The sequence below is a fragment of the Ahaetulla prasina genome, chromosome 7 (assembly GCF_028640845.1).
Source record: "Ahaetulla prasina isolate Xishuangbanna chromosome 7, ASM2864084v1, whole genome shotgun sequence".
In the NCBI taxonomy this organism is placed as follows: Eukaryota; Metazoa; Chordata; class Lepidosauria; order Squamata; family Colubridae; genus Ahaetulla; species Ahaetulla prasina.
This window is the reverse complement of record NC_080545.1, coordinates 2,993,537-3,005,794: the sequence shown is the minus strand read 5'-3', so window position 1 is coordinate 3,005,794 and position 12,258 is coordinate 2,993,537. Positions and strand designations below refer to the sequence as shown.

The 12,258-nt window shown below is 41.1% G+C and overlaps 1 protein-coding gene across 3 annotated transcripts in view; it reads right to left on the bottom strand.

The window, feature by feature from the left end:
* UPF2 (UPF2 regulator of nonsense mediated mRNA decay) overlaps positions 1 to 12,258 on the bottom strand; it is a 52,586-nt gene that overhangs the window by 20,351 nt on the left and 19,977 nt on the right. For 2 of the 3 annotated variants that reach the window (XM_058190234.1, XM_058190233.1), the window contains exons 7-12: positions 12,079 to 12,141; positions 10,056 to 10,159; positions 7,705 to 7,790; positions 3,948 to 4,056; positions 1,976 to 2,089; positions 1,159 to 1,275 (exon numbers count right to left, since the gene is read on the bottom strand). In XM_058190234.1, the coding sequence (XP_058046217.1) occupies positions 1,159 to 1,275; positions 1,976 to 2,089; positions 3,948 to 4,056; positions 7,705 to 7,790; positions 10,056 to 10,159; positions 12,079 to 12,141 (593 nt within the window). The remainder of the gene's footprint in view (positions 1 to 1,158; positions 1,276 to 1,975; positions 2,090 to 3,947; positions 4,057 to 7,704; positions 7,791 to 10,055; positions 10,160 to 12,078; positions 12,142 to 12,258) is intronic. The other variant, XM_058190235.1, reaches the window with a different exon arrangement.

Here is a 12,258-nt window from a genome sequence, read left to right as displayed (position 1 = left end):
ACAAAGGTAAAGGTTTCCCTGTCCGGTTGTGTCTGACTCCAGGGCATAATGATCATCTCATTATGTTTTTTGGCTGAGGAAGCCAGCGTTGTCCGAAGATATTTTCCGTGGTCATCTGGCCAGCATGGCTATATGACAAAGGCGCACAGAATGCTGTTACCTTCCCACCAAAGTGGTACCTATTTATCTATTTGCATTTGCATGCTTTTGAACTGCTAGGTGGGCAGGAGTTGAGGCAAGGAATGGGAACTCGCCCTTTCGAGCGGCACTCAAACACAGAACGTCAGCTTTCCAGCCAAGAAGCTCAGCATCTTTAATTGCTGAGCCATCGCACCCCCTCGCTAATTTACAAGAGGTATTCATTCTTTCAGCTCCTGAAGCTGAAGATCAAATACTTTGGCCACCAAATGAGAAGAGAAGACTCCTTGGAAAAGACCCTGGTGTTGGAAGGAAGGAAGGAAGGAAGGAAGGAAGGAAGGAAGGAAGGAAGGAAGGAAGGAAGAAAGAAAGAAAAGAAAAGAAAAGAAAAGAAAAGAAAAGAAAAGAAAAGAAAAGAAAAGAAAAGAAAAGAAAAGAAAAGAAAAGAAAAGAAAAGAAAAGAAAGAGGAGGAGAGAGAGGGGAGACAGAGGAAGGAAGGAAGGAAGGAAGGAAGGAGAGGGAGGAAGGGAGGGAAAAGAAAGATGGAGGGAAGGAGGAAGAAAAGAGATAGAAGGGGGAGGAGGGGAAAGAAAAGAAAAAGGAAGGAAGAAAAAGAAAGAAAAAGAAAGAAAGAGGGTGGGAGGGAGGGAGAGAAAGGAAGGAAGGGAGGGAGGGAGGGAGGAGATGAGTAGGAGAAAGGAAACTGGAGGAGAAAGGGAAGGAAGGAAGAAAGGAAGGAAGGAAGAGGGAGGGAGGGAAAAGAAAGATGGAGGGAGGAAGAAAGGAAAGAGAAGGGGGAGGAAGGAGAAAGAAAAGGAAGGAAGGAAGGAAGGAAGGAAGGAAGGAAGGAAGGAAGGAAGGAAGGAAGGAAGGAAGGGTACCTGAAGGGACTCTTTGTGGGGCTGACCCCCTGCAAATTCCCTAATTAAATCCTGTGCCTTTCCGTGCAAAATGTTCCTCTCCCATGAAGAAGAATATCGACCGTTAGAAGAACGTTTTATATATCGTAGAATCCTTACCAAGAGAACGCTGGTCCTCAAATGGGAGTCCGGAGACCTGAAGAGGAATCTACCGCAGGTCTCTAGCAAAGTGCAGGCCATCTCGATATGGTGATGGGAGAAGTCGGACAGGAGCATCTGCAAAGAATTTGCATCGTCGTTTAAAGGGCTTTCACTCATGTGCAGAGTACGTCCCACACTATACAGGTAGTCCTCGACTTACGACTACAACGGAGCCCAGAATTTATGTTGCTAAGCGGGAAATTTGCAAAGTGAGTCCTGCCCGGTTTCACGGATTTTCTCGCCGCATTTGTTAAGCTTGCCACACGGTCGTTAAATGAATCAGGTTTCCTGGTTGACTTTTGCTTGTCAGAAGGTCGCAAAATGGGATTGCGTGACCCCGGGACGCTGCGACCGTCATAAATATGAACCAGGTGTCAAGCATCCAATGTAAATCTCGTGACCGCAGGGATGCTGCAACGGTCGTAAGTGTGAAAAATGGTCCTAAGTCACTTACTTCAGTGCTGCTGTAACTTTGAACCGTCACTAAATGGTTGCTAAGTCGAGGACTATCTATATTCCTTTTAGATCTCAAGAAAGCTTATTTTGGGGCACAAGTAAACCGTGATGCTGCAACGCATTTGAATGTTCTATTCCAATCCGCAACACTAAACCTTAATATATTTAAAAACAAAAAAAACCCAGAAATGTTTAAATGATAAAGCATCATTATGGACAATTCAAATTACGTGTATCCCTTTTTATAAGATCATTCTGAAGCGTAATCACCTCTAGTTAGTCATGAGGAAGGGACAGGATCCAATCAATGAGCACTCACCTTCAAGCAATGCAGCGTGTCACTTCTGGAGAACATCTTAAACTTAGTTAGCTCTCCAATGAACCTCACGGTTTTGTTCTTCGTCTCGATGTTGATCTGGTCCTTCTTTCTCACCTGTAGACAAGGATCATGGTTTATTTTACCCAGATGCGAGAGTGTACATTTTGTGACACGTTAAACAGCCACGAGTTCTGTTTTCTGGTTTGGAATGCGCTCAATGTGAGCATAGTGGTTTAGAATAGAACAGAATAACAGAGTGGGAAGGGACCTTGGAGGTCTTCTAGTCCAACCTCCTGCTTAGGCGGGAAACCCTGCACCACTTCAGACAAATGATTGTCTAATCTCTTCTTTAAAACTTCCAGCGTTGGAGCATTCACAACTTTGAGGTGTGGGCTGCCTTCACAATGGAGACCAGAACTATAGCAGCAAAATATTTCTGTCTCTCCATTCAGGTTCATATAAAGTTAGTTCCCCAGTATTACCATCTAAATACCCTGTTTCCCCCAAAATAAGACCCTGTCTTATATTTTTTTGAACCCTGAAATAAGTGTTTGGCCTTATTGCCATGCGCTCAAATGCCCGATTGGGCTTATTATCAGGGGATGTCTTATTTTGCGGGAAACAGGGTAATATTTAAAGGATCTGAAAATAGTTGTTCAGAGAGATTCATCTTTAAATGCATTTTGTGATTTAACAAAGGTTTAAATTGTCCCAAAGGTGCTTTTTCAAGAGGCAACTGGACTTTCTGGTTTTTCTTTGAAGACGTTTCGCTTCTCATCCAAGAAGCTTCTTCAGCTCTGACTGCATGGTTCAGTCAGAGCTGAAGAAGCTTCTTGGATGAGAAGCAAAACATCTTCAAGGAAAAACAACGAAAGTCCAATTGCCTCTTGAAAAAGCACCTTTGGGACAACCATGGCCTGGATGACTGAGAATCTGCATAGACATAAAGGTTTAAATTGTTTAAAATGTATTTGTTGAACAACCTCGTTGTTCCAGAGATTATACGCATTAAAATGAATGCAGAAACAATAAATAATTTAAACCGTATTGAGCTGCCGTTTAAAACCAGGTGTGTATAAAATAGCCCTTGGATTCAAACAAAATAGTTGCACCCAAAGAGAAAGCTAACATCTTTGTCTTTAGAAAAAAAAAATCAGAAGTTTAATGACAAAATTCATTACTCCTTCATAAGTGAAAACCTAAAATTAAAACTGCTTTTATGTTTTTGTGTCCAATACATTTCCTAGACAGCTAGTATTAATTAATATAATTGTTATATAAATCAGTAATCAATCAATACATGTTGTTGAAGTACATAATAAACAGCAGGCAAGATGACTTATTTTAAAGCACTCTGGTTTTTATTAACAGTTTATCAAAGTTGTTTATAGTACAGTTGTGTTTCTGACTTACAACAGACAAAGGAAAGGAATTCACAAGCCAAACGCTGATTATATTTTGAATATTCCCTGCCTCCACTTCTGAGTACCATATAAGAAAACACTTAAGAAGATTCCAAATTTAAAAAGCAGCTGCTATTTGAGTTTTTTTATCTCTGAGCCCAAAGTACAGGTTGTAAAAACAAGTATCTAAAAATTTAAACCGGCTGCCAATTCGGCTTAGGACAACCCCCAAAGTAATTTTTGCAGGTTTTTCAATTGCTGTTCTCTCTGTCTGCAATTTAAAAAATGCTGCCATGTGGCAGTCAGGTTTGGAGTGCTCCGAAAATCAATATTTTCAAAGTTCTTTCAGGCGAAAGATTCAGAAATAAGCCTGTTTGTGAATACATGCACGGTCAAACTTTAAGATTATGTAATGATATTTTGCATTCTAATTTATGAAATGTAAAAATAATTTTTTAAAAAAAAAATCCGTTACAGAACTGGCCTTTTACTTCGAGTTTCCCTGTTATTATGCCAGGCATTTTGAAATGTGGGCAGCTCAATCTAATGGAAAACCAATGGAGACATACGTGAAATCTGAAGTCCCCCTTCAGCATGGAACAGAGGTCTTCGGCTACGTCTGACATACAAGGGTGCAAAGTACCAACCAGCCGCGCATAGAAAGGCAACAAATCCAGCCTGCAAATAAAGGATAATCCATGGGTAAATGTTCTATTTCAAAGAACATTTAGGGATTCCAGGTTTTTTTTAATCTGATTTTTAGATATTTGCAATATAAGTACCACACTGTTACTACATATATTATATATTAATTATAACAGTAATATTAGGGAACCTATAATTATAAATATTACTGGGAAGTTATGAGAAAAGTGCAACCATTGCCTTTTTTAGTATTATGCAATAGCACTTAGAGCAGTGGTTCTCAACCTTTATAGTGCTGTGACCCCTTTAATACAATTCCCCACGAGGTGGCGACCCCAACCGTAAAATTATTTTCGTTTTGAATTGATCGCGCCTGAAGCCGTATTGGCTAGCGATCTGAACTGCTTGCGATTGCCTTGAGGACGGAGGCATTAAAGCGGAGACTCCTCCCCTATTAAGTTTATCGCGCCTGAAGCCAGATGAGGCTCGCGATTGGGAGTGATTGCAGCTGGCTTGAGAGGGAGACATCAGAGCAAAGATTTCTCTCTTTTTTAATTCATCGCGCCTGAAGCCGAATTCGGCTAGCGATTTGAAGAGCCTGCACCTGGCTTGTGGAGTCAACCATTGGAGCGCGATTCTTCGACTCGCAAGTATATTTACCATATTTCCGATGGTCTTTGGCGACCCCTGGCAAATGGTCATTCGACCCCCAACGGGATCCCGACCCACAGGTTGAGAACCACTGACTTAGACTTATATACCACTTCAACTAATTTTACAGCCCTCTCTGAGCAGTTTAGAGTCGGCCTATTGCCCCCAACAATCTGGGTCTTCATTTTACCAACCTCAGAAGGATGGAAGGCTGAGTCAACCTCGAGCCGGTTAGGATTGAACTCCTGGTTGTGGGCACAAATTAGCCTGCAAATGTTGCATTCTAACCGCTGTGCCACCATGGCTCTGTTTAACATTAAAGGTTTCCACTTCTTTCATGAAATAATCATTACTGGATTATCTCACCTTTTATCCAAAGAAATTCAAGGCAATATGCATAACACACCTCCCATTTTATCCCCACAAGAACCATTTGGACTAATTTTAAGGCTTAGAAACAAACTTGTCTCAAAGTCACTTAATGTATTTCCGTGGCTGAAAAAAGACTGAAATCTGAGTTTTTCCTGTCAAAAAGTTAGATGTTACATTTGGCTCTTTCCATCTTGGTGAAAGTCTGAATTAATCTTGTATTAAGAATGAGTTAACTGCATTTTTTTTTTCTTATGGCCTAACTCCAAGGACTACTATAAAAAAATACAATACAAACCACCACAAAAATGAGTAAAGATTAATGTTTGGACAGGAGCTATGTTACAGACTGCCAATGAGTTACTCCAAAGATTTCACCAAGGATTTGAAAATACTTAAAAACCTATTGCTCACATGGAAAGTTTAACGAGATATATTAAAAAAAACAAAAACAAGGCTCCTTTGTTTTTAGATAGTTTCAGAAAACACAACCAATTATTTTGCTTGGAAACTTTATGGAAATGGTTTGCCAGTTTCTGGGAAGGTTCTTAAGTTTGTAATTTATTCTCACTCCATGGTCTGTCACTTGAGGGCTAATAAAGTTTGATCTGATTTAGCGTCCAGTTCCAAGCAAAACCAGGCAGATGCTCTTGAGACCAATAGCTGTGTTGGTAGTCCTCGACTTACGGCCACAATTCAGCCCAAAACTTATTTTCTAAGTGAGAAATTGGTTACATGAGTTTTGCCCCATATTTATTGTTGTTAAATGAATCACTGCAGTTGTTAAGTGAGTCACACGATTCTGAAGCGAATCGGGCTCCCCCCTTGACTTTGCTGGTCAGAAGGTCGTAAAAGGGGATCACGTGACCCCGGGACACTGCAACCGTCATAAATGTGAGTCAGCTGTCAAGCATCTGAACGTAAATCACCTGACCATGAAGATGCTGTGACGGTCGTAAGTGTGAAAAACGGTCATAAGTCACTTTTTTCAGTGGCATTGTAACTTTGAATGGTCACTAAGTGAACTCTTGTAAATGAGGACTACCTATATGGAGGAAATCCTTGTTATCTGTGGCAATCCTGAACTTATGATCATGGCTATTAATACCATGGATAATAAGACCTTAAGGAAAAAATATTAGCATAGTCATTAGGGGTGTGTGTGTGTGTGTGTGTGTGTGTGTGTGTGTGTGTGTGTGTGTGTGTGTGAACAAAGAACAAGGCCGCAACCATGGATACACAAAGATCCTTCACAGCAGGGGTGAAATCTAAAAAGTTTCCCTACTGGTTCTGTGGGCGTGGCTTAATTGGTGGGTGTGGCTTGGTGGTCAGATGAGTGGGTGGGCGTGGCCAATAACATTAAAAAATAAAAATAATAAATAAGGTACACAAAACAATAAGAGGTACCAAAAACCAATTTTCACACTTTACACACACACAATACAACACAACTGACTCACACACAATGTAAAAGCAACTGCACTTCACCCAAAATGGCTCCTGCAGCAAGCCGGAACCTCACACTTTCACACTACTTTACACACACACAACACAACTCACACACAATGCCACATATAGCTCTGTGAGATTTTGTGTGTTTGTGTAGTTAGAGTGAAACACTACAGAATCACACCAAATCTCAGAAAGCTGCACAAATATTTTATTTTATTATTTTTATTTATTTTTTTAGATCAGGGGGTCTCCAACCTTAGTAACTTAGTTTGTGGACTTCAACTCCCAGAGTTCCTCATTCAGCAAAGCAGGAAGTCAAAGCAAACTGTAATCAGTAGCTGAAGAAAAGCATGCCATTGCTAGCCCGAAAGGAGCAGTAATTATAGGTAAGTGAGGAGGGGGAATTGGCTGGGCATGGGTGGGGGCTCTTGTAAGTGGGGGCTGTTAAAAAGTGAGTTTAAAAGCCTGTAAGGATCAGGAAACTCCTCTGGGATTGCCAGAGGTGGCTTTTAAATCCTCTTTTTTTTTTCCCCCTTCGGCTGAAGAGGGTTTTTTTAAAGAAAACTTTTAAAGGGTTTTGATGATCTCTGCTCAGCCCCGCGATCATCAGAGGGTTTTTTTTTTACTTTTAAAGTCATGTTTTCGGCTGAAGAAAAACTTTTAAAAGTAAAAAAAAAAACCCTCTGCTGATGGTGCAGCTCAGCAGAGGCAGGGGGGGTGGGGCCAGGGATTTTTGCTACCAGTCTTCCGAACCAGCAGCCACCATCGCTATCAGATCGCGCGAGCCGGTCTGAACCGGGAGCATTTCACCCCTGCTTCACAGGTATACTAAAGTCTAGCAATTGTAAAAAGGCAAAACTGTGGCTGAGAAGGATCTTTCCTAAAAATTAATGGCAGTTTTCTCACTTAGAACATCCCAGATGTGGTACTTATATGCATTTAGCTTACTTTATTGATTACTCATATTCCTCCTCTGATGGTATGTTCTCATTTTTCCAATTCTCTGCATAAGCTATTCTTGCAGCTGTTATTATGTGTAAGATTAGATATCTTATTTCTTTACTATATTTCCTATTCAATATTCCCAGCGAAAAAAACTCTGGCTTCCAATCTATGGGTTGGTCAGTTATTTCTGCCAGCCATTTTCTGATTTTGGGCCAGAATTTTTTTTGCAGATGGATAAATGCAACATTTAAATTCGACGCTTACCTCTGCCGAGGAACGATGAAAAGGGCCCGGACTAATTTCCTTCGGTTAGCCTTGGTGTTCATATTCATGCAAAAATCCATGGCTGCCTGCGGAAGAAAGGGAAAAATTGAAATCTGAATTTAAAGCAAACAAATCATAAACCCAATTCCTGATAGGCGAGTGGCTATCATAGTCCAGTTATGTGCTGGAGAAGAGGAGGTTTTCCCATCCACAAGTGATTTCAGGCCGAGACCAATTTACAGAATCATTTCCCCCCCCCCACCCCCAGCCAGGGATCTGCTGAGGAACTCTGGGAGTTGAAGTCCTCAGTAAGCTCAAACTGCCCAAGGAGCTGCTGATCCAATTCTACAGAGGAATTATTGAGTCTGTCATTTGCACCTCTATAACTGTCTGGTTCGGTTCTGCAACCCAACAAGAAAAACACAGACTTCAGAGGATAATTAGAACTGCAGAAAAAATAATTGCTACCAACCTGCCTTCCATTGAGGACCTGTATACTGCACGAATCAAGAAGAGGGCCGTGAAAATATTTGCAGATCCCTCACATCCTGGACATAAACTGTTTCAACTCCTACCCTCAAAATGACGCTATAGAGCACTGCACACCAGAACAACTAGACACAAGAACAGTTTTTTCCCGAAGGCCATCACTCTGCTAAACAAATAATTCCCTCAACACTGTCAGACTATTTACTGAATCTGCACTACTATTAATCTTCTCATAGTTCCCATCACCAATCTCTTTCCACTTATGACTGTATGACTGTAACTTTGTTGCTGGCAATCCTTATGATTTATATTGATATATTGATCATCAATTGTGTTGTAAATGTTGTACCTTGATGAACGCATCTTTTCTTTTATGTACACTGAGAGCATATGCACCAAAGACAAATTCCTTGTGTGTCCAATCACACTTGGCCAATAAAAAAATTCTATTCTATTCTATTCTACAAGTCTTTAAAGAGCCAAATTTGCAGAGCCCTGCCCCCCAGCTATTAATAATCCAAACAAATTTTACATGCTGTTTCTTTGCATTCGTAGATCGGAAAAGCCATTTAAATTCATTGTCAGAACTGCTTTTCTCAAGCTGTCAGGTGTTTTCTGCATTTGGAGGGGATCGAAGGGGTCAGAATGCAAGACAGGAAGTCCTCGACTTACAACAGTTCGTTTAGCGACCCTTCAAAGTCACAACGACACTGAAAAAAGGGGGCTTAACGGCCGTTTTTCACACTTACGACCCTTCCAGGCTCCACATGGTCACGCGATCAAAATTCGGAACCTTGCAAACGGATATTTATGACGGTTGCGGTGTCTGGGGGGGTGGGGAGGGGATAGAATCCCGGGATCCACTTTTGTGACCTTCTCACAAACAGAATCAACGGGGAAGCCAGATTCACTTTACAACCTCTGTGGGCCTCTGGTGGCTCAGACTGGTAAGACAGTCTGTTATTAACGGCAGCTGCTTGCAATTACTGCAGGTTCGAGTCCCACCAGGCCCAAGGTGGACTCAGCCTTCCATCCTTTATAAGGTAGGTAAAATGAGGACCCAGATTGTTGGGGGCAATAAGTTGACTTTGTATATAATATACAAATGGATGAAGACTATTGCTAGACAGAGTGTAAGCCGCCCTGAGTCTTCGGAGAAGGGCGGGATATAAATGCAAATTAAAAAACCCCGTGTGACTAACTTATCAAATGCAGCATTTCACTTAAAAATTGCGGCAAGAAAGTCGTAAAACGGGGCAAAACTCATTTAACAAATGTCTCAGCAACAGATATCTTGGGCCAGGGGTGAAATATAAAATGTGTTACTACCGGTTCTGTGGGCATGGCTTGATGGGGGGTAGTAATGTGACTGGGTGTGGCCAACTCTTTTTTTTTTTACTTTTAAAAGCATTTTGGCCAAAGAGGTTGTAAAAAAATGCTTTTAACTGGCGATCAGGCAACTCAGCTGGGATCGCCAGAGGAGCCTTTTAAAAGCATTTTTTCTACAACCTCTTTGGCCGAAAAAATGCTTTTAAAAGGTTCTGGCGATCCCAGCTGAACCGCGCCATCATCAGAGGCTATTTTTTTGGGGGCCGAAGAAAAAATGCTTTTAAAAGTAAAAAAAAAAAAAAAACCTCTGATGAGCGCGCAGCTCAGCCGGGCATGGTGGGGGGCAGGGATTTTTGCTACCGGTTCTCTGAACCACCCACCGCCATCACTACCGGATCGGGCGATCCGGTCTAAACCGGGAGCATTTCGTCCCTGTCTTGGGCTCAATTGTGGTGGTACATCGAGGACTGCCTACATCAAGACAACCGTATTCTGCAGAAACAGCCATTAGAAATATTAGATGGAGATTTCACCTTGTCTATGAGGTCTCGGTTTACACAATTCGGGAGTTGCTGAAGAAAAGCATCTACTATAAGTTTTAGGTGTGATCCGGTGCTCGTTTCTTCATCTTCTTGTTCTAAACCAAGCATTAAAAAAGAGAGAGAAAGAGAAAGAGAGATGAGCCAAAAACAGACAAACAAGTAAAATGTAACATTTAAAAAAAATACCTTCTCCAAGAATTATGTAATCCCCATAAGCAAGTGAATTATAGGGTTTGATTATTATTTTTTTCAACGGGGGGGGGGGGGGAAACCCCAGTTAATACCTAGCACAGGCTTAAAAGCAAGGGGAGAAAAAACAAAATAAGCAGATATGATATTAGTAAAAGAGAATGGAGAATTAATGCAATGACCCCCTAAGAAGAGACACAGGGCAAAATACGCGTGGAAATATAACTTGAAAGGAACTGATAGATGAAACGCTGCCTTTGATTATTTTTTTTTCTCCTCTCGTAGAAGAAATCAAGAATAGAGCATAAATATTTTAGGAACCCATTTTCATCTAGAAAGTAAAATGGACTTGCAGATTCCTTATTAAGCCCCCAGTTTAATGTCTTTATTCATTCAATGATTGATGTTTCCCACCCAAGGAGAATATTCTCACATTTCATCGAACTCCTTGAATGGAGCCTGTCACCTTTAGGATCCTTTCCAAGGGAATTCAAGCTAAGAAGTGTAAAGCGCTTTGCACTTTAGAAGGGCTACACCAAATAAATATTATTATTATTATTTTCCCTTAAAGCTAGCTCCACCGTGGATATTTCTCTCGGATTTTCTTCCTTTTTCCTCGTGTCTATTTTTGTACATTTTGTATATGGTTTCTCCTACTAAATCATTGAATTTGAAATGGGGGGGGGGTTTGGCATACTCCCAATCACATAAGAGGAAGTGGTGGCACAGCGGGCTTCAGGACGCTTGAACTGCCAGCCAAAAATTATCTGCACTCCAGCAGTTTGAGCCCAGCTCTGTGAAATAGGTTGAGCTCCTGCCACTTGCTCCCCGGCTCCGGCCTACCCAGCAGTTTGAAAGCACGCGATACTGTGAGTAGATAAATGGGTACCACTTGATGACGGGGTAAAAAAAACAACAACCTAGCTGCATTTGCAACCTTCTGAGAAGTGAAGTCACTGGGGAAGCCGGATTCACTGAACAGTTTGACTAATTTAACCAGTGATTCACTTAACAGCTAAGGCAAGGTCATATCATAAATGTCTCACTTAGCAACAGAAATTTTGGGCTCAATTGTGGGCGCAGGTTGAAGGCTACCTGTATTCGTACAGCCCATCTTGACTAAACAATGGTGAAGCTATTTTCATAACTCAAGAGAGAGCCACTGGACTGAAGTAACTGAAGAGATGAACGCAAATTAAACTGTAATTAAAAGGCACGTTAAATACAGTTAGTATCATTTGTTCTCATTCTTTTCTGATGATCTCAAGAGAAATTTACTGGATGAGCAACTGTTCCTGAAACGGAAGAACATTTTCTCCTACACTTTCCCTAATGTGCTATATTAGCGTGCGTTCTAATTTAGTTACGATGCCAGCTCAGAGAAATGCATTCATGAATGTGCTTAAACGTTCTTCTCAACCAGGAAACCTAAAAATTTAAGCCAGGGGTCTCCAGCCTTAGTCCCTTTAAGACTTGTGGACTTCAACTCCCAGAGTTCCTCAGCCAGCTTTGTGAAGTCCACAAGTCTTAAAGGGACCAAGGTTGGAGACCCCTGATTTAGCTCACCACTGAACTGAAATTCATCAAAACCAAAGAACCTGAATTGTTTTTCTCTATCATCTATTAAGGAAACTAGCGCAAAGAATATCCATCTTAAATAATTAATCTTTGAGTTCCTAGAAAAGCTCTACTGTGTATATTCCTGCAACTTTTCAGGTTACAGATAATTGGATCTCTTCCTCAAATTTTCTATCTAGTCCCTGCCCCTTATAAGCTTATCTACTTCAAAACACTTTCTTCCTCTTAGTACCACCTCAAAACTCACTTCTTGCAGCTTGCTTTCCGTCACTATTTTCAGCTCCGGTGCTATCTGCTCCCTGTTTCTTGCCTAATTGTGTTAAAAATAGAAAAATATTTTTTTTACACATTGCACTGAAGCAAACCTTTATTATGAACAGCTTAATACTTAATTGCCTCTTCGCCTTTTGGTACACTTTAACTCTCC